This window comes from Plodia interpunctella, chromosome 1 (genome assembly GCF_027563975.2).
Source record: "Plodia interpunctella isolate USDA-ARS_2022_Savannah chromosome 1, ilPloInte3.2, whole genome shotgun sequence".
Lineage (NCBI taxonomy): Eukaryota > Metazoa > Arthropoda > Insecta > Lepidoptera > Pyralidae > Plodia > Plodia interpunctella.
In genome coordinates, this window is record NC_071294.1 from 9,613,708 (window position 1) to 9,634,486 (window position 20,779).

At 35.2% G+C, this 20,779-nt stretch overlaps 2 protein-coding genes across 2 annotated transcripts; one reads left to right on the forward strand and one right to left on the reverse strand.

Annotated features, from left to right (window-relative positions):
* The first annotated feature begins 270 nt into the window (after positions 1–270).
* Wdfy2 (WD repeat and FYVE domain containing 2) lies at positions 271–5,304 on the forward strand. Its single transcript, XM_053747071.2, has 8 exons — positions 271–522; positions 776–956; positions 1,427–1,593; positions 1,671–1,784; positions 2,352–2,477; positions 2,791–2,987; positions 3,377–3,518; positions 3,878–5,304. Exons 1-8 carry the CDS (start codon positions 362–364, stop codon positions 4,044–4,046), a joined length of 1,257 nt encoding a protein of 418 aa, XP_053603046.1. The 5' UTR covers positions 271–361; the 3' UTR covers positions 4,047–5,304.
* A 1,947-nt stretch (positions 5,305–7,251) lies between these two features.
* LOC128670987 (peritrophin-48-like) lies at positions 7,252–10,155 on the reverse strand. The gene is made up of 3 exons (XM_053747048.2): positions 9,970–10,155; positions 8,421–9,729; positions 7,252–7,751 (listed from the first exon to the last, which is right to left on the reverse strand). The coding sequence occupies exons 1-3, from the start codon at positions 10,043–10,045 to the stop codon at positions 7,451–7,453; spliced, it is 1,686 nt and encodes a 561-aa protein (XP_053603023.1). The 5' UTR covers positions 10,046–10,155; the 3' UTR covers positions 7,252–7,450.
* Between the last annotated feature and the right edge of the window lie 10,624 nt (positions 10,156–20,779).

A 20,779-nucleotide genomic window follows, 5' to 3' on the forward strand; every position in this document is an offset into this window, starting at 1 on the left:
GACATTCATTACCTACACAGATAAAAACACAGCTACACAGATAAAACCACAAGCACTGTTTGTGCTTCATAGGAGTGTTTTTAACCTAGGTCTTGTGAACGGTGGGGATAGCAGCAAATACCTGGGATTGATGAAACAAATAAACTATCACTTAACTACAAGTAAAACTAAATAAATATTTCGTTCGTTTTAATAAACCGTAAATAATTTGACTAAATGATGAACGCATCGTATTTTTTGAAATGTCATATCAGTTAGTTGTCTTGTCAAACCGGGATGTCAAAATTATTATGACGTTTTTCTTTCTATTGTAAAAGTGTCGCGATTATATTCGTGTTTATTTGCGTTGAAAAATCTAATAATGGCTGCTGAAATAAAGCCTGCACCGAGAACTCCAAATGATAGGTTTTCTACGACGAAAAAACCAGCGCTACTTAATAAATTGGAAGGATGCACTGATGATGTGAATGCTGCGGTAGTCATACCTGGGGAGGATGGTGTAATTAGCGTTTGCGATGATAAGTAAGGGCTCTGACTCATTATACAGTGCTAATGTTGCTTATTAACTGTTCCATGTGATATCTGTTACAAAATAATTTTGGTATCTACCGAATATTTTCGATTCTCGATATTTTTGAGTACCCTCTCCTAACTGTCAAAATATTCATTGCTCTCCACAGATTTATTCTATACAAATATTGCTATTTTAGTGCATGAAACCTTAATTTATTTATCTATAAAAACTTCACTTTACTCATTGTTGTTTTTATAACAGGACAGTGAGAGTATGGCTAAAGCGAGATTCTGGTCAATACTGGCCCAGCATCTGCCAGTACATGCCGTCAGGGTGCACCTCTATGTTCTATACTCCTGAGACTCGGCAGTTGTTCATTGGACAAGAGAATGGGACCATTTCAGAGTTTACACTTGCCCCAGATTGCAATAGGATTAACCCAGTATGTATATCTGAGATTTAACCTTTTTTTCTCATGTTACAACACTGGGTTTTGGCCTGGAGTACATACCACCATACCATCAGTTATGCTGCTCCTCATAACACCTTGAGAGTAATTGCATGCATTAAAGTTTAATACTTTGTGTTCCTATGAATATATTAGTCCTCATATTGAAGAGTTTTTATTTAGTCAAGATATCTAAAAACACTAGCTCAATATTCAATCATTAAGAATGTTTCTGTGGAAAAAAATTATTAATTACTTGTTAGGAGTTTTAAGATTTACAACAGTTTTAAGATCAAATTAGATAAATCTCAAACTTCAAGACAGACACAGCAGCTTTATTAGCTGCTAGTGTTATAAAATACATAAATAGTGTTTAAGAGTGTCATATACTGAATTGAAAATGAATGACATTCAGTAAAATTTTTTGAAAATTGATTACAATTTAGACTTATTTTTCTTTGCAGACTAGAGAATACTTGGCTCACACTGCTCGAGTTACAGCTGTAGTATTCTCATTGAGTTGTGAATGGGTCCTGTCTGTAAGTCGAGACAAAATGTTTGCGTATCACTGCAGCGAAACAGGCCGTAGAATTGGAGTCTACACCTTTGAAGCTTGGTGCACCGCATTGCAGTATCCTTTTTTAAACTGAAAAATGTTTTTTTATCATTAAATATTTTTATTACATCATTTCCTTAATGTTTAATCAGATTTGACTCACAGTCGAAATACGCGTTTGTGGGAGATTACAGCGGGCAGATAACTATGTTAAAGTTAGACAATAATGGCCCTACACTAGTCACTACATTAAAAGGCCATACTGGGTAAGTAATAATGTAATAAATATTTTTACTTGTAGTGAAATAGAAGTATATTTTAGTTCATAGAAATATACTGCAGTAAATATCCTTGTTTTATTTTATATTTTGTTAATTATTAAAAAAATAAATATTGCTTTACTACTTATAATAATTATTATATATTATATTATAAAAATATTATATATTATAATATAAAAAATATTCATTCATTCATTAATTCACTACTAATAATAATGTTTTTGTAAATAAATAATCTTTGTCTTAATAAATTTATAAGGACACTAGAATTGGTACTTACTTATTAAATATGGTATTTGAAAGACTTAAATCTGTAGTATGATAACATATCAATGAATCAGTGGATGCCCATGCCTGCACTGCCTGTAGCAAAAGTAACTTTGTCACTATATAATCTACACAAAAATTCCCATTTTGTTGATTAAACTATTTTGACGTGAAAGAAGTACACACATTTTCACAACATCAGTATGAATCATAATAATAAAGCTTTGCTCAGCACTGGTACATAAATGGCAATAAAATTTAAAAAGTAAACTGAACATTTTCTAGTTCCGTGAGAGTACTAAACTGGGCGCCCATACGTCAATTACTATTCAGCGGCTCCTTCGATCAGACCATCATTGTATGGGATATTGGCGGGCAGAAGGGTACAGCATATGAGTTGCAGGGACATAGGTAAGTTAACATTTTCATTTCTGTTTATTACTTTTTGATAAATTTTGTAAGTTTATTGAATTTTGGTGGGTGTTGAAGACTGTTTAATTTTCTTTGTATTTATCGGTTTTTATGTTGTCAAAAGTTTGAAAAAAAAGAAAGAGCACTTTAAATAGTGAATGTTAATTTTTATTTATAGCTGGCAGTGACTATTTTCTGTATTATTTTATGCTGCCAACATTGTAAACTGCTCTACTGTTCATTAGAGCCAAATTATTTACACTTAAACTTTGGAACAATGCCCAATAACCCATCGTCACCTGTATGTTTGCAGCAACAAAGTGACAGGTCTATGGTACGTGTCTGGCTGCGAGCGTCTAGTGTCAGCGGGCGAGGACGGTGCTCTAGGAGTATGGGAGATGGCAGTCCGGCGCCGGGAGACTCCCGCGTGGAAGGAGGCTGACCTGTGCCAGATCTGTAGAGCGCCTTTCATATGGAACGTGCGCGCTATGATGGAAAAGAAACAGCTCGGTGAGTGAATGTCTGAATGAAAATGAATGATTTGCCAAACGCTTTTCTCTAGTTTTCCATGAGCAAAAATACTATTGACTGTAAACGTCTGAAACGTCTGGTAAATAAAAAAGGTAAGCGCGCGTTTAATACCTAGTAAGTTTAGTATATAACTATTGACAGTACTGCTTCATAGACATTAATGATTTTATTCTGCCTATAGACTATCGGCTGTCCTAAAATGCGTGTACAGAATTAAAATCAAACGCGCCACTAATTGAAGCTTTACGCGAACATTGGTTTTCTTCTTTTTCTTGTATGCATTAGAAACTTAGACATAGAAACATAACCAATGTGTGTCTAGGTTTGCAACATAGATATAGTAATGTAACCGTATCCAATGTGTCCAGGGTTGCGACAACACCACTGCCGCTGGTGCGGCGCGGCGGTGTGCGCGTCGTGTTCGCCGCACCGCCTGCCGCTGCCCGTCATGGGCTTCGAGTTCCCGCAGCGGGTCTGCACTGGCTGCTACGAAACGCTGCGCCATGAGCCGTGAGTTTGTGAAGTTTTGATTCTCTCTAGTATCACAGTTTCATGAGATTCGTGTTGTTCCACGCCTTAGCTAAAGGCGAAACAGCTATCTTTGACAATCCAGAGTTGTCACAAGATATGAAAAACGTAATATTATAACTGTACTAAATTTTACAAAAGTTACATTGGGTAACGGTTGGTCTTACAGTACACATGAAAAATCAACACGCTTTAGTGTCAAGAGTTTTTAAATCGCGTGTCATTGTTTTAATAACGATTGTCTTCTTTACGGACTTATTACTTCTCTGCTTTGTTACGGTACGTAGTACATATTAATATTTGAATGTGAATAATAAAGGCCAAATATTATTTTATTTCAGTCGCGAGTCCCTGGCGTCATTCCACGATATGAAGCACGCCGTCACTTCAGTATACGTAGACGAAGCAACTGGTCGGATGTGCACCGCGGGCAAAGATAGGGTTATCAAAGTATGGGACATCGGCATGTTGCTCGCCCCACCCTCCAAACCCACCACCAGCGACCAATAGCCAACCCTATGCATCTTTACTGAGGAGATACGATTGTCCATGAAAGAATTGGAGAAGCTAATGTGAGTTGCTCTTTTTTCACTAAGGCTCTCAACGGATTTAAGAACCATAACTAAATGTTGGTAAAATGAAGGAATTACTAGAAGGAACGATACCCGGCGACTAAATTCACAATGTCTTCTTCTTGCTTTAATTAAACAGCAGCGACCATATCTCACTAGATGTCAATGTCAATTTGATTTTTCACACAATCAAAAAAGCCGTTCTGATTGGCTGAAACATGATACTAATATTTTGACGTTCGCTTGTTGATCCTTCGCATCTTTTGTAAGTCATGTTACCTTGATAACCGCCCGTCAGACCGTCAAATGTTTTGTTCTCAAGTTTTTTACTTTTCCCTAGCGCTCTAGTGTATTTGTTTTCAAAAGGTGCTAATTATAACTATAATTCTTACATTTTAATTTGCTGTATAGAGAAGAATCACAGAAATGAGCGGAAATTTGTTATTTTTTTAACTCTCCCGTTTTTTGTACAATATAAAATTAAATATGCAACGTCATTAATTATCATATTTAATAAAAAATCGTAGTTAAGATATGCCAGTATGGATATCAAATAAATTACTTTTAGTTTAAATATTTTTAAGCAATAACAATATTTAACAAAATCGAATGTACATAAAAACTACATAGACCATTTTACTATTGTTCATGTCTCAAAACGAACGTATCATGTGAAGTATAATTTAAATTCTGAAGTTGAAACAATATTTGAGGACAATTTCAATCAATTATCTTTCTGAAAAATTATTGTTCCACGCCATTAAATTTGATAATGGACAACACTATCTCCCAAGTAGCTGTGACATCTATCGGTGGTATATTGTACTAGATAACATAAGCATATGTAGAAATTTCATGTCGTCATTCCATAAAAATATTGGTTTTTGTCATGCCACATTGCTCAATCGCGCACCGTCATTTTAACGTCCGTCGACAGACAACGCAGAAATTTCGACGTACGTCAGCGAACTTCAGTGTCAACACCTATATAGATGACAACAGAGCGCGACTGAGCAATGTGGCATGGCACTAATCAATACTTTCATTTTATCGATGTCTACTCTTTTTACGGTACCGGAAAATATATTTAATAGTAGTTGTTGTTTTTTTAAATTCGGTCTAGCATTAAAATTTTGTTCCGTATCGGGAGTTGATTATTTACTGAATTTTATTTAGGAATATATTGTTTACTACGTCATCATTAAAAGTGTTAAAAAAGTTAAAATTTACAAAGAGATTACTTCTTAGACGAGTGATAGGAATGCGTTTAAATAATTTAATTTCAAGTCAAATATATTATTTTATGTTATGTTAAAATTACTTTTATATTTTTAATGCTAGTGAATGTATGGTTTGTCAGCTGGGAACTAAGACTGAGACTTTCCTTTCAAGTAATTGTAGGCTCGATAAGATCTTATCTCGGAACATGTATTGTAGGGTATGGATATTTAAATACATCATATTTATTATCTGATTATTTTGATTTATTTATTTTATGTCGCTTGGAATGGCTGATAAACAACATTAATGTTTTAAGAAGAAACGCTTTTATCCTATTATGTTAACCGAGACCAAGGGTCAGATAAAAAAAGAAATATACCTTGAAATAAGTGGTCTGATTAGTTGAATATGTATAAGATTTTTTTCATGACTTATTATTTTAAAAGTAACAAAAAGGCACATAAATTACCTATATTTTAGTTTTTTACTACGGAGACCGGATGTTCCCAGATGTATTTTTTAATTATTTCATAACATAACATTATCTTCTAAACATCTTGAAGTGACAGAACCAGACAAATCTGTGTTTTTAACTTAAATGGCGCCTGTCCTTGATATTTCAATATTTTCTGTTGCATAGCCCGGTCTACCACACCTACCAGCTAAAATGAATGTATGTCAGTGACATTTTCATATTTGCGTGACTCATGCTTGCAATATTTTGATTTTAGCTGGCAAAACTAGATCATGTCTTTATTTGAGACTATTTTCATTTGTACCCATTGCACAAAGCTTCACAATTTAATATTATGATGTCAAGTAATCAGTCATTTCAGCACATTGAGTTGTAGAAAATATATATAGAAATTGGAAAATACTGCTATTTTTTCTGGTAAAAATACAGAAACTTACTATACTTTATTTTGACGTTTGAAACTAAAGTCACGCGTGGATCTTTGAAGAAATAAAATCTCAAAAAGATTGTTGATCTCTTTGGATCCAATATAATTTGCCTAAACTTTTGTATTAATTGTATTTAAGTAATGAAATCTATAATTCGTTATAATTGTTATAATTTAAAATTAACCTAGATTTATTTTCAAAAATTTTACGTGTGTATGTCATGGCCATGGGTTATCAACGTACATTTTTTGTGATTGTTGAGAATTGTATCATAAATCTTTATCTATAATAAAATTGGTCCTCAAGGTCGTAAATGTTTGTACGAATTCATACGTTTGATCCTGAAATAGTTCTAACATAAAACGCAGCTACTCTATATTCTTGGGGTTCAAAACGAATCAAACAAAACAACGTTTTAGGCAAGGACCAATGAATGTATGTATATGTAGTCATAGAATAACGAGCGTGAGGAGATTCATACTTATATACTGAATGGAATCGTAGGTGTTGTGTAAAAATGTATAAAACGATTATAAAAATAATATAAAATCAATACATTATGTACTCGTTGAATAAATGAAAATACGCCATTCATTATTTTATGTATGAAATATGTTATGAGTATTATTATTATATAAATCCAAATTTAAAATTCTACTTTTGTTAGCCTAAATTATAAGTGAAATAATTTAAAACGTGTGACACAATTTTACCCTTTAATTTTTCATCTCGTATTTTAGTGTATTTTTATTTTCAAATTAATTATTTTGTTATTTAAAATAAATAGTGCTTCGTTCATAATTATAATATATATACTGCTTATTTATAACCTAAGCTATTTCATTAATACTAAATCAATGATTCACTATTCTTTTACGTCGTTAAAAGATTAATTTATTTTTTTATTAATGGAGCATGTAACTTATGAGTTTGTAAGTGAATGTAAGATATAGTCACTGTAATTACTAGCCATTATATACTACATAGGTCGCTTAAAGTTTCTATGCCAATAAAAAATATAAACTATAAAAGTCTATTATTATATACAGAGGTAGATAAAAAGGAAGCGTTGACGAGATTTTATAGTTATGACACAAAAGTGGGCGAACGTCCGATTTCGGTTCACAGCAATATTCTATCATGCTCAGGTACTTAGTCTCCGTGCGTTCGTCGGCGATCCCTTATGTTCTCAAGTCACTCACGACACATCAGATAAGTTCAGCCTGGACACGAATATTGGTGTTTAGGAACACACACTTGGCCGTTGAAGACATTGTCGATTGGGCACGAGAGGTAAGTCCTTATTCCTGTGACGCAGAAGTAGTATCGTTGGCACTGGGTCTTGAGCTGGACGAAGAAGCCGTCCCTTTCGCAGAATTTCCCGCCATTTTCCACCGCTTGCGGCGGCGGTGCGCCGCATTGGTGGTGCCAAGGTTCTACGCATGCGTGCCCGTCGAAAATCTTTCCCCCGAGACAGGACAACGTAGTCAATCTATCGCCGCGTTCGCAGTAGAAGTATCTGGAAGTTTATCATTGTTTATTTTAGAGTAGGTCATGAAAAACTGTGTAATATATATAATTATATATTAAATATATATATAATTATATATATATATATATAATTATATATATATATATATATATATATATATATATATATATATATATATATATATATATATATATATATATATATATATATATATATATATATATATATATATATATATATATATATAATTATATATATATTTAATATATAATTATATATATTACACAGTTTTTCATGACCTACTCTAAAATATATATATATATATATATATATATATATATATATATATATATATATATAATATTTTTTTTGTAGCTTACCAAAACAAAAGTTGGTTCTAGTAAATTGTTAATCAACCTTTGAGGTCTTTTAGGTACCTTTATAGGTGAAAGTACTGACCCCACTGATTGAACATGTATTTTTTTCTGGTTAAGTAAATACCTACCTACCACAATATAGAACCTTAGTAGGTACACCATTATACAAATACTGGATATTATTTTGTCGATTCAGTTTGTGTTATAAACACTGGAATACAGTGTACAGACACAAATAAATATTATTGTTTCTAGTACTATGATTTTCTTATTGACCTAATTTTAGTTTTAGACAATACTTTTAGAAAATAAAACCAACCTGTGACATCCAGATTCAATCTCAGCGTGATAGCCGTCAGATAATCCGGAGCAGGAATAGTCTTCAACGGGACAGAGACCTGGACGAGGAGACACGCATGATTCTCCGTCAAACACACTGCCGGCTGCGCATGCGTATGTGGCCTTCTCCCCCGCCGCACACGCATAGTACCCTCGACACCCCGTGTCCAGCCCGCGGTACCGCCCGTCCGGACGACCGTAACACGAGTCCCGATCCAGACTTGGACACAAATATGTTTCCGCAGGCGAACACCGAACACCATCATACACATAACCCGCTTCGCACTCAAACATAGTACGAAGCGAACCTTCGCAGTGGTAATATCGCGTGCAGTTGGATTCAAAGTCCTGATAAGTTCCGCTCGGAAATCCTTGACACTGAATCGTGTGCTCTGGGCCTTCACACACAAATGTATTACGTGGAACGCAAACGGAGCCGTCAAATACTAAGCCGCGATCACAAGAACCGCGAGCTATGACGCGCTCTCGCCGGCATTCGAACCATGAGAAACAGTCCCGCCAATCTCTGTGCAAGCCGTCAGGTCGATTGAAGCACGGACTCCTCGCTGGCTGCGGGCACACGGTGCGCTCGGCGGGCTCACATCCTCTGCCCGAAAACAAATGTCCCGGTTCACAGACACCACGCCGGATCACACGATGGGATTCACACACAAAATACTCGCGGCACCCAGTCAAACGGTCGGCGTATGCACCATCATTCGCTTGTTGGCACAATGATGAACACGCTTCATCTGAACAGAAATCTGCATCGCCCGCCGGCAAAGGGATAGCAGCAGAGCGTGGCGGAGGACACGACTGCACACAGCTGCCCCCTGGACAAGAGAATACTCCTTTCAGTTCGCCGCCGCGGCAATGCAGCATTCGCCGACATTCATGTGAGGAGTCCGGATATTTTCCATCGGCGAGTCCAGTGCACAGTGGTTCATAGCAAGTTCCGGCTCCTCTAGTGCAAGCTTGGAGATCAATATCGAACCAAGACCCCGATGGACAGGAGTGATCCACCGCGGTGCCGTTCTCGCAGCGGTAGTACTGTCGGCAGGCAGTGCCGGGGGTGGCGTATGCCAGGGAGTCTCCCGGGGCGCACTCGCGGCGGATGCAGGGCTGCCGGCGCCGAGGCACGCACGCCGCCGCCACCTCGCTGAAGGCTCTGTCAGCCGCGCAAGTGTACCGGCCTTTCATCGCCCCTTCTGCGCACCGAACGTACTCGCGACAGTTTGTACTATAGTCCGCATAAAGACCATCTCTGTGACATTGAATGTTTTCAGCAACTGAAAAAAAACATTTGAAAATTATTTCCTATAGTGGTTCTATATATGGAAACAAAATTTCCATTCATCAATCTAACTTGTGATTCTCAGAGTCATATCAAAATCGTTCAAATAAGATGAACAAACACAAGTTCACATCGGAGGTCTGACAAATATGCTGAATACAATCATTTAGTCGAAATGTCATCAATTTTAATACATGTATGAATTAGATTTTTTAGATATGAATATTATGCTTACTGAGGAGTCGAGTCGGGGCTAGGAGCAGCAAGAGCGCGATGGTGTGACACGAGGAGGCATGCGCACGCGCAGACATGTCGGCTGCGACTGGCGGAGCGCGTGTGACGCAGCGCGGCCAGGGTTCCTTGACATTCGCACGCCCCCGCGTTCCCTGCGGTGGCCCGGATGCAGCCTCCGCGCAAGGAATCTAGACTTGCCTTGATCATCGCTGATCGAGAGAAAATCGATCCACCTGGTGACTCGCCGACCGTGAACTTTGACTCAGTTATGTAACCATCAGTTTGATGAATGAAATTGCTATCGTTTGGCATACCATTAGACATTCAAACCATTATTATTATTATTAAATATAAATTAGCTTATCACTATGTTAGATATAGGTAAGTTCATTATGAAGCACGTGTGCAGATTTTGTATGACGGAACTACATACTCATAACAAATTGTATCCTTTTGTAATTTTGATGAGGAACGTGAAATAATTCGCATGATATACGGATTGAGTTGCTATGTTTTGACTACAAAGCTTTGATTTGCAAGGTAGTCTGAGTCGGTCAATTAACTATTAACAAACCGTTGTTGTACCCGTGGGAAAATGGCGTAAAAAATATAAATAAAAACGATGTATCACTTCTATACGTAATGGGCGGTACCGAACCGGAATCTTAGAGAATCCGCATGGACATACGGATGAGTATTGTATAGTTAAATGTTGTAGTAATTAAGTAAATAGTTAACATGAATGAGGGATCTAGGCCATCAATATAAGTACGTCTAGTTATGTAGAGGACAATTGTGTTGAGTATTTCATATTCATACTCGCCAAGTTTATATTATTCGACGTGTCATTCCAACCACTTAACCTCCTGTGGATATTGCACAAGACTAAGGGATCAAAAACCTTGACAAATTCACATTCCCAAAGGGTAAAGACAGGTATGCGATCGGTCGCAAAACTACAACCGAAATTTATTTTAAATCAAGGAAATTTAACGTTTTATTTTTAAGCGATCCCTAGGCTTCGGGGCGTTACTGCCGACGACGGTGCAGCTACTCGGATGAGAGACAGTTGCCAGGATATACCTGCGCGAAACTACACGCCGCCTTTTATATATCTAGATGCATATATAAAATTAAGAATTTTATATAATAAAATTCTTATTTATTTAAATGTTAAATATTGTTTTATATACTTATGATTTATGGTCATTTGCAAAAAATGGAAATCCTCGGCACCTCGGAAAGTTGATGTAATTCGATATGTGTTGCTGTTGATTGTAATTATTATAATCAAATGGCTCCCCGTTGGGCAGACAAGAATCTGTGGAATGTGAGGTACTCGTGATGCGAATAAATACAAGCCGAACTAAGGGCTGTTCACATGATTCCCCGTTTACCAGGTCTCTGCACCTTGATTGTGGTCTGTCAAGATGATTAATTTGAATGATTGATCTAAAACCACATAAGGAATCTTATCCTTATATTATTATGTTAAACGTATGATCAGTATAGTTGCTCCAAATCAACTTGAGGGAAAAATACATTTTGTATGTAACGCGATAATTTTCGAACCGTTGGTCTGATTTTGATGAAATTAAGAATAGAATTTTTAAGTTCGTGGGGCATCAAAATCGGTTAAGTCGTTTTTGAAAATTTAACAATTTTGTAAAATCTCATCAAAATGTATTGTGCTTGTGGTCTACGTTCGCGGCGAACAACTATAGTTAATTTATTGTTTTTCTATCTTTGCTGTCTTAGTATTTAGTGAGCGGCGCCTAATCGATGAACATTTAACGATTTATCTCATCGCATCTAGTATCAATTATGTGTAGCCTCGGCGAGTTCCGCGTCGTCGCCGGGTCAGGCTCGCGCACATACGTCATGTTCATATCATATAGAAATCAGCGTTATCGTTAGCATTGTACTCGTGTTTTGAATCTGAATATATCTGAAATTTTTCATGATTAATTAAAAAATGGAGGCACTTGCGTACTAGGATTCCACTTGGATTAAAAGAGGATCATATTTACTGTAAGAAAGTTTAGATACTTATTAGGTAGTCATGAAAGATGTATGGGTGCGATAATGTTGGGTCGTCATTTGACCGAGTATGTCTACGTGTGACGGATATCGGCACCTAAAGTATTTTTCAAAAACAATATGCTAAAATGGAACTCTGAGCGAAGTTTGTTTTAGTTTGTTACATAATTGTTACATTAGCTTGTTACATTGTTTTAGCTTGTTGCATATAAAGCAAAACAAAGAACTTTATTTGATTTGATTCCCGGCCGTGACGCCGGAAAAAATTCTCCAAAAATTTTTGAAGATTCGGTTATGGTTTTGAACTTGGGAATGCTGTTGCCGCCTTTTAGTTTTTGAGGATCTTTATCCCTTATTCACCTTATACATATGGTATTACCCGAGCGAAGCTGGGAGGGACGGCTAGTAACAGAACATACAAATGTAATTAGTACTAACCTATGAACATTAAGAAGAATCTCTCCCTAGATCATTTTGTCCGTAACGTGAATAGTCTAAAGGAAGTCCTAGCTTCAGAAACTGCAGTATAAGAATAAAAGGTAACTGTTTAGATCTATCTACCTAGGCTATAGGTAGGTAGGTATATGTGGCAATCACTAATCGTTTCCGTGTTATTCTAGGTGTAAACAAACAAACGAAGAATTTCAAACAGCTACGTAACATTGTATCTAGTATTACAATAGTAATCAATACATATATTGTATTGTTACTCAATCCTACCTACATATTATTACTTATTCACCTATATATGAATATATTCATTGTGGATATGAACTAGAGGCCTGCCTTCCCTACAAATAGGTACTTATTTTATCAATTGTTTTTCTTCTGATCACACTTAGTATGAAAATAATAATATTCCCAGACAACGCGCAACGTGGCATTACTGCCAGCCTCCTGGGTACGCTTCCGCGGGGAGTATTATTTGTTGTTTATTTTATTAGACTTTTCATACATACTACCTAATTTTTTTTTTCATTTAGATGATTGAAATTTCTTTTATATTTCACTATAATTTTATTTACAAGTTTTATATTCTATCCTCTGAGTAGTGAGCATGAGCATATTTTTTAAATTTGACTGGTGTAAAATTAACTCCCTGTGTATATTTTGGTGACACTGTAACAATGCAGCTTTGAAACTAACATCAGTTTAAATAAACCCTATACCCCTACGCAATGTACTTACATTTTTTGAAGGTAGCGCTCCGTCTTGTTGCTATATACCTAAGTGTTATATAATATGTGGTGTACTCATCATCTTTGATTCGGGCAGCAAGGACAGTATTTAGTTAAGTGTTCAGTCAGGAGTTCAAATACCTATATCCGGTGCGAAGTATCTAGGTACATTATTTATTTAAAAATACTTATTTCTTGTACACTTTTTTACGAACACATTATCTTTTTCTTAACACAAATTATTGCTACTCCATTTAATTTTAAGTGGGTGGAAGGTGTTTTGGGTATTTGGTTGGAAAATCCAAGCTTGGGGAAACCTGCAAATTGTGGTGTAACTGTTAGGAAAATTATAGTAAATTGCCACTTTGTATCGGGTTAGTGATTTAATGTCAACTACTTATTGCCTATAACTCCGTCCTCTGTACCCTATGTTTTGTTATGTTTATATAATAGTTTTCATCGACCACAACCTAATTCCGTTGAAGGAAACTATCGTGAGGTAACCTGGCCTTTGGTTAATAATTTATCGTAGTGTGTGAAATGGAGAAGACATTACCAATGCCTTCTCCATTTCACACATTAGCTAGATGATATTCCACTCCATTAACGTTGCTGAGTAAGCACTTAATGACCAATGACCCTCAGCCATGTGGAATACAACTGTAAGAAAGGAACCTCGTATTTTAGTGCCGCCATCTGTGTTCGAGATATGCATAGATATCCCTATTATTCGGTCGCAAAAAGATCACAACATCAATTTATTTCGTGCATGAAGAAATAATTAATTAATTTAAGAAATAATTATTTTGAAGATACTCACACAAACCTGGCGGATCTATAGTTTTTGTGCACATTCCTAGTCCATAATTACAAAATTGACGCACGTGGCGTAACTGTTACTTCTGTGATCCGGGTTGAAATGTACTTGTAGTAAAAGCGTTCAAGGTTAACATTAGGTAATCGAAATCTAAATAAAAATATAATTGAAAATAAAAAAAAAAACCAAAACTAAAAGAACAGCATACCTTTAAAAAAGTCTAAAATAAAATCTATCACTGGTTCATAAAATTCGTTTGAGTACCGCATACCGCAGAGTATAGCACCTAGATATTTTTTTTATAATTAGGTATAGGAATTGATTGATGCAGGGCAAGGTTGCTCGTTGAAATAGAGTTATATTATACCTATGTGTTACGTTGGGGTCCGCTAAGTTTAAAACAAAAGCTAAATGGAAATAATTTAACAACCAGTGTAACTAGATTTGCAACAGCATTTGATTAAAAACGCCAGGATTTATATATATTTTTTCCACTACTTGGCTAGAAAATAGGCATGCGGCCTACTCGTACCAGATGAGAAGTGACCACCGCTGTCTACGGACACGCCTGCAATACCAGGGTGTCACCCCCAACACGCGTGCAGCCAGTTCGGAAAGAATCTTGTGACGCCCTTTTTAAAGAACTCCATGTCGTTATTTGTCTACCCCTATACTTTATTTAAAAAACCTCTCATTACAAAGTTGCTTTTGTAAGAAAAAAAAACCACATGCAGCTTGCGGTTAATTTATGCTGTTCTGAAACGTTTTATCGACTTATTTCGATAAAAGTGTGTCGTTGTTTTTTATTATTTCAATTTATTCTGAATCAATACCAAATATCGATGAATGATTTCACTATGAATTTTATGATTATTACCAAAATTAATCGTTCAACTACGAAACAGCGGGGGGTACTTAATGAAATTATTTTGGAAGGTCGCATAAATAATAGCATAATTATAAATAATAATTTATTATATAAACTAGTTCGTTTTGCTAATAAATTGATATATTATACGAACGAAATCCGGCATGGCGTTTGATTTTAGACCAAAAACTTCAATGATATTAATGAAACACGGCATTTAATCAAATAAAATTAACTAATGGATCATATTTTATTTATTTAAATACTGTGATATACATAATAAGGAAAGTCGTAATTATTAAGTAAATATTTATTTCAATATATTCTCCGGACATTTACCAATATGAGTCAAATTTAGGTATTCTGTAAGCAAATGTAAGTTCATATTCAAGTTTACGACTTTTAAAATATCTCGCCATGTTTTTGCTTATTTAGTAAATAACTTACGTATTTTAAACATCTAGCTGTTTACGACCATCCACCCGTAATAAAATGGGTGCGTTTGTCACACAAACTATACCCATTTCTGGTACCTGGGAGTAGAAATTTGAAAAAAAAATTGCCTACGTTTGACCTCTGGATCTTCGATTATATGCATACCATTTTTCATCAAAAGCGGTTCTGCGGTTTAGCTGTGACATCATAACAAACAGACAGACATTTCATTTATGTTATTATATTGACATGCTTCTTCGTATCAACGTCACAATGGCACGATACGTGTTACTGACCGGAACTTAATAGTAAAGATGCGCGCACACTATTTTCAACTAGTTAATTACAAGATTTATTTATGATTATTATGTAATTGTAAATTGTAACTTCACAAATGTAATGGTTTCGAAAATGATATACTTACATATCTAGGTCATATATCATATTTTGACATCCATATTTATTATGAATCGATTTTTAAAAATATTGCGAAATCATCAAATTAATATAAATAACTATGGATTCGATTGCTTTAAATAAAATCATCAACTTCGACCAATCAAAATAATGAAATTCTATCTATCGACAACCAAGTATACGATTAAGCAACCATATCACATGAAAAAATTGTTTATTAAAAAAATTAATTTGTCTGATTAAAAATTATAATACACTAAATAAGGGTTCGTAAATTCACCAAAAGCAGTTTTTGTTCCGTCCCTTGTCCCACTATAAACATTTTCATGGTACGCTGATAGGTCAGTTATGAATAAATCTATATGAATATACTTTACATACCTATTATATATTTATTAGCTATGGTCGTGAAGTAAGCAAACTTTGCCTTGCTCTTGACACGGATAGTGTGACCTCAGCCTAAGACACAGTTTGTATTAGTTTATACCTGATATTTATTGTATAAATCTGCATAAAGTTTACTAAATACGAGTTACGAGTATGAAAACATTTGCTAAAATTTAAGGCAACCCCTTCATTGTATAGATTTTTCATATGTTATGTGTTATTCTTCTGTCAGCATCATTATGCGGAATTAAATACAAATATGACCTCAGTGGCGCAGTGGTACAGTTCTTGCCTCTGAACCAAGAAGTCCCGGGTTCGATCCCCGGTCGCGTCATGATGGAAAATGATCTTTTTCTGATTGGCCCGGGTCTTGGATGTTTATCTATATATGTATTTGTTATAAAATATGGTATCGTTAAGTTTGTATCCCATAACACAAGTCACGAACTTAATTTGGGGCTAGCTCAATCTGTGTGATTTGTCCTAATATATTAATAAAGATTTTTGTTGTTAATGTTCATGGGTAGATTTGTCATTGCCTAACCTCCTTTTCATAAATAGGTCTCACAGTGCCTACCAGGCAGTGCAGCTTGCTTCCGTTGATGTCTCGTGTGGCTCGTGAGTCAGATGGATTTACAAACCCACAAGGCATAAGTAGAATTGAAATCTAGAACTTTTGACCACTAACACAGGACGTTTTGCCCACTCAATCACAAAAGTTTACGACTTTTTAACGTTTCATGAAGTTTGTTAGACACTAGCCTAGGTTTTACCTCGGACCATCCAAACATCAAATCCGCCCAGCGGTTTGGCCGTAAAAGCTGACAGAAAGACATACTAACGCATTTATAATAAACTAGCGCACCGTCCCGGCTTCGCTCGGGTAAGACCATAATCAATTATACAACTATACCTTCTTCTTGAAATTTCGTCTTGAAATTCAAGACTTGAATCACTCTATTGTAAAAAAAAACAAACTCCGTTACATACAGACAGCGGGAAGCGACTTTGTTATATACTATGTAGTATATTACTAATACTATGTAGTCATATTATAGAAGTATGGATACATTCTTCATCAGCTTCGTTATTATTTATCTTACTTGGCTTTTCTTGGATGATATATTATCGACGCATGTCTAAAAAGTAGTATGTCAAATACGAATTATGTTCGCATAAAAACCGCAAGCTGGGTTTACCAATAGAAAAAACCTTACCGCGTGATGCTATATAACCAGGCACTTTATTTTTTTTTTTTACTATATTTTTTTCAAATAAATATAGAAATTATAAGCACGAGTGCTAGGCCTGAAGTGGCCTAGAGTGATGAAAAGCTGAAATGTCACGCTTTTTTTGTAAATAATAAATAAACGCAACATCAGATGCTCAATATATTTTGCTTCCTTCACGAGATAAGTTCCCTGTTGTTCAAGTTACTCCTTAATTTCATTTTTATTTTATTATGTGCACTAAAGTCATTAAAAAAAACATTATGTAGTGAGTTGTTAATACCTATGTAAATTTTTAAATGTATTTGCTATGTGATATTTTATGCGAATAAATATGATTGGACTTTGGAGATACAAAATAAAATTCAGCCTGTAAATACACAGACCGAACCCTAAAATACGTATCATTATCATTTACTTTTAATATTCACAATATTACAAAACGATTATTTAATGAACGCTGCTTTTTAAAATTAATGCCCATCAAGAAATATTACTTATTGATTTCTAACTGAAACTAAAGCGATTTGATAGAGTTTTGAAGGTCGATCTTTCTTTAAAGAAATCATCAACAAAGCAGGCTCCGAGCTAGGCACAGGACGGACGGACACCTACATGTATATATAAAAGCGAAAAACACTCACTCACTCACGTATCACGTAATCTCGAAAACTACTGAGCTTATAAATTCAATCTCACGCGTACTTTTTAGTATTTTGTTTTTAATTAGATGGTTTCTGTAAAGACGGATTGCGGATGTTCAATGTGTATTTTGTTGAAGTAAATATCCTGTTACATAACAGTTTCCAAGGGGTCGAGTTGGAGATTATATGGAGTAGTATGCAGTGCCACTGTCACGGCTCAACCGCTGGACCGATATTTTGAAATTTGGTATGGATGTAAAGAACTCCGTTCAAACATCAACTTTTAAAATTAAAAAATCAACCCCCAAATGAGTATTGGGTGTGAAAGTTTGTATGAAAATCATGTCTGCCGTGGCCGAGGAAGTCCCACGGGCCGCGGCCTAAAATTAGTACACTATATTAGAGTAGATAGTGAGTGGTTACCGCCTGAGAATAGGAATCCATATCGTGGAGGCGACTGAGGGATAAGACAGCTCAAAAAACTGATTGATGTTAGACAGGCGGTCATAAAATCATTATTCCAAACTTTAAAATTTGAAAATTTGCTTTTTTACGAGATTCTTGGTCCTTGGGGCGTCACACCCGAAAATATAAGTAACATAGAATAGTAGAATAATGAATATAACGATGTTACAATACAACTGCGAGGATGAGATTAGAGCGATAAGTTGTTTCGAAATCTTCGTTCGCCGTCTTCAAAAATAAACATCTTTTATAGAAGAGCGCTTGTCTACTTGAGTTTATAGTTTATATAATTATATAAAGATCTGTGGAAACATATATAAAATTGCAACATTTAAATCTATATTAACAGTCAGATATCCTTTTTAAATAAAATATTTTTTTTTGTAATCAATAAAAATATTTCGTCTTATTCAAATCAGTTACATAACGTGAAGTGGAAAGTCGCCAGTTGATGTCTTTTACATTAGCAATCCTACTAATATTATAAATGCGAAAGTTTGTGAGATAAAATTAATTGTAAATATTTTGCTCTAATCTTGTTAATGTTAGGTATTTACCCATCTTATAATATGTTCCATCATAAAAATTCATACAGATTCCAGTGCGCCCCTATCGGACTGCGATCCTATTGTCTTTATTGTCTCCAGGGTTAAGAAACGAACACAATATTTCCTCGAATGATATGACTTTATGCAAAATTACGCTTTTTCGCCTAACGACGGAGTATTTTCTCGTTTATTTCTCTCTCATCGAAGCGCATTTCAGACTTCTTTATCAACAAAAAATATCCAAGCTCAGGGTCCCCTTTAGATTTTTTACTTCTGCACTTCACAAACTTTTACATGCTCTGTAAAAAGATTTGGGTTCGACGGTATTCACCGGTTCGTTCGCAATTAACACACAGTATTTACATTATGTGGATGTTTGTTTAAATGATCGTCGTCGAGTTCAGCTTCTTTCGTAATTGTTGAATAATTTATATTTCTATCGATATCAGCGAAGTCTTAAACAACTTATGGACTATATATTTCTTAACAACATTTCAGACTAAAGAATGTACATGATTGCAAAGCAATTGAGGCAGACCTTTACCCAACAGTGGGAAAATATATCTTGTATAGACTTAGGTCTCTTAAAATAAGTTAAAATAAATTTATTATATAGTTTTACTGCATAGAGTTTTAATCATAAAACTGTTTGTCTAACGGTAATCACTGAAGTGGGTTATAAAACGCAAACAAAAATACAGAAACACAGACACATGCAAATTTTAGTCCCTTTGTTTGCGCCGTCGGGGATTAAACTTATTTATTTTGGTTTTATGTCTACTATTTTAAGTAATAGGTACTAGCTTCCGCTCCGGCTTCGCATGAGTAAAATATTATGTTTGGTATAATATATAACCTTTTTTGTTGAATCTCTCTATCTATTAAACCCGCATTCAAATCCGTTACGTAGCTTTAAAGATCTAAGCATACATAGCGACAGACAGTGGAAAGCTGCTTTGTGTTATACTATGTAATGTAATAATAATGATATATCCGCTGAAAACAGCTAAGCTGTCCTCCTCTTCAGCACAGATCGCACACTAGTTTGAAATTGTAGATATTGATATATTTCCGAATAAAGTTTTGCTTCCAATGCTAAAATATTCTACAGTTGAATGCTTTTCCTTATGTCTTGATGTCCACAGACGCACGAGACTGCAATATGATGCTAAACTAGGATATGCAAATCATCATTAATACATATTTTTTACTTCCCACGGTTCTACACCTGTGCCAAAAATTTGCATAATCCGTGTAATAAATTTAGCTATTTTCTAGAACAGCAGGTCATTATACCATTGTCAAAACGAGCGTACTGATATAAAAAATGGCCTGTTTTACCTTCATCTCTAAACATTGTAGCATGTTTTTATTTTAATTTTATTTATTCAGTTCACACTTTTAATAAACATTGTTATTTTTAATGGTGTTAAACTGCATAATACACGGGTTCCAGAAGATGGTCTGCGCCGCAATGGATGATCTTGATGACTGCCAGCGAGATTGGTCCACTATCCCTTAATTCGTGGAAGCAATTGAGGGTGACCTTTACCCAACAGTTGGAAAATATAGCTTGGGTAATACATAACTAGGTCTCTTAGAACAAGTTAAAATTAATTTATTATGTTAGTTTCACGGCATAGAGCTCTATTCATAAAACTGTTTGTCTAACGGTAATCATTAAAGTGGGTTATAAAATAATGCACCTGAAGATCTAAAATGTCGTTCCACGGCTTTCTATCAATGACGATTCTAAGGCTGATTACATGCTGAAGTAACGGTT

Coding starts and splice junctions, on each gene's coding strand:
- Wdfy2 (XM_053747071.2), top strand. CDS start 362: ATGGCTGCTGAAATAAAGCCTGCACCGAGAACTCCAAATGATAGGTTT. Junction 957..1,426: donor ATTGCAATAGGATTAACCCA/GTATGTATATCT, acceptor TTTTCTTTGCAG/ACTAGAGAATACTTGGCTCA. Junction 1,594..1,670: donor GCTTGGTGCACCGCATTGCA/GTATCCTTTTTT, acceptor ATGTTTAATCAG/ATTTGACTCACAGTCGAAAT.
- LOC128670987 (XM_053747048.2), bottom strand. CDS start 10,045: ATGTCTGCGCGTGCGCATGCCTCCTCGTGTCACACCATCGCGCTCTTG. Junction 9,730..9,969: donor AGCCCCGACTCGACTCCTCA/GTAAGCATAATA, acceptor GTTTTTTTTCAG/TTGCTGAAAACATTCAATGT. Junction 7,752..8,420: donor ATTGAATCTGGATGTCACAG/GTTGGTTTTATT, acceptor ATAAACTTCCAG/ATACTTCTACTGCGAACGCG.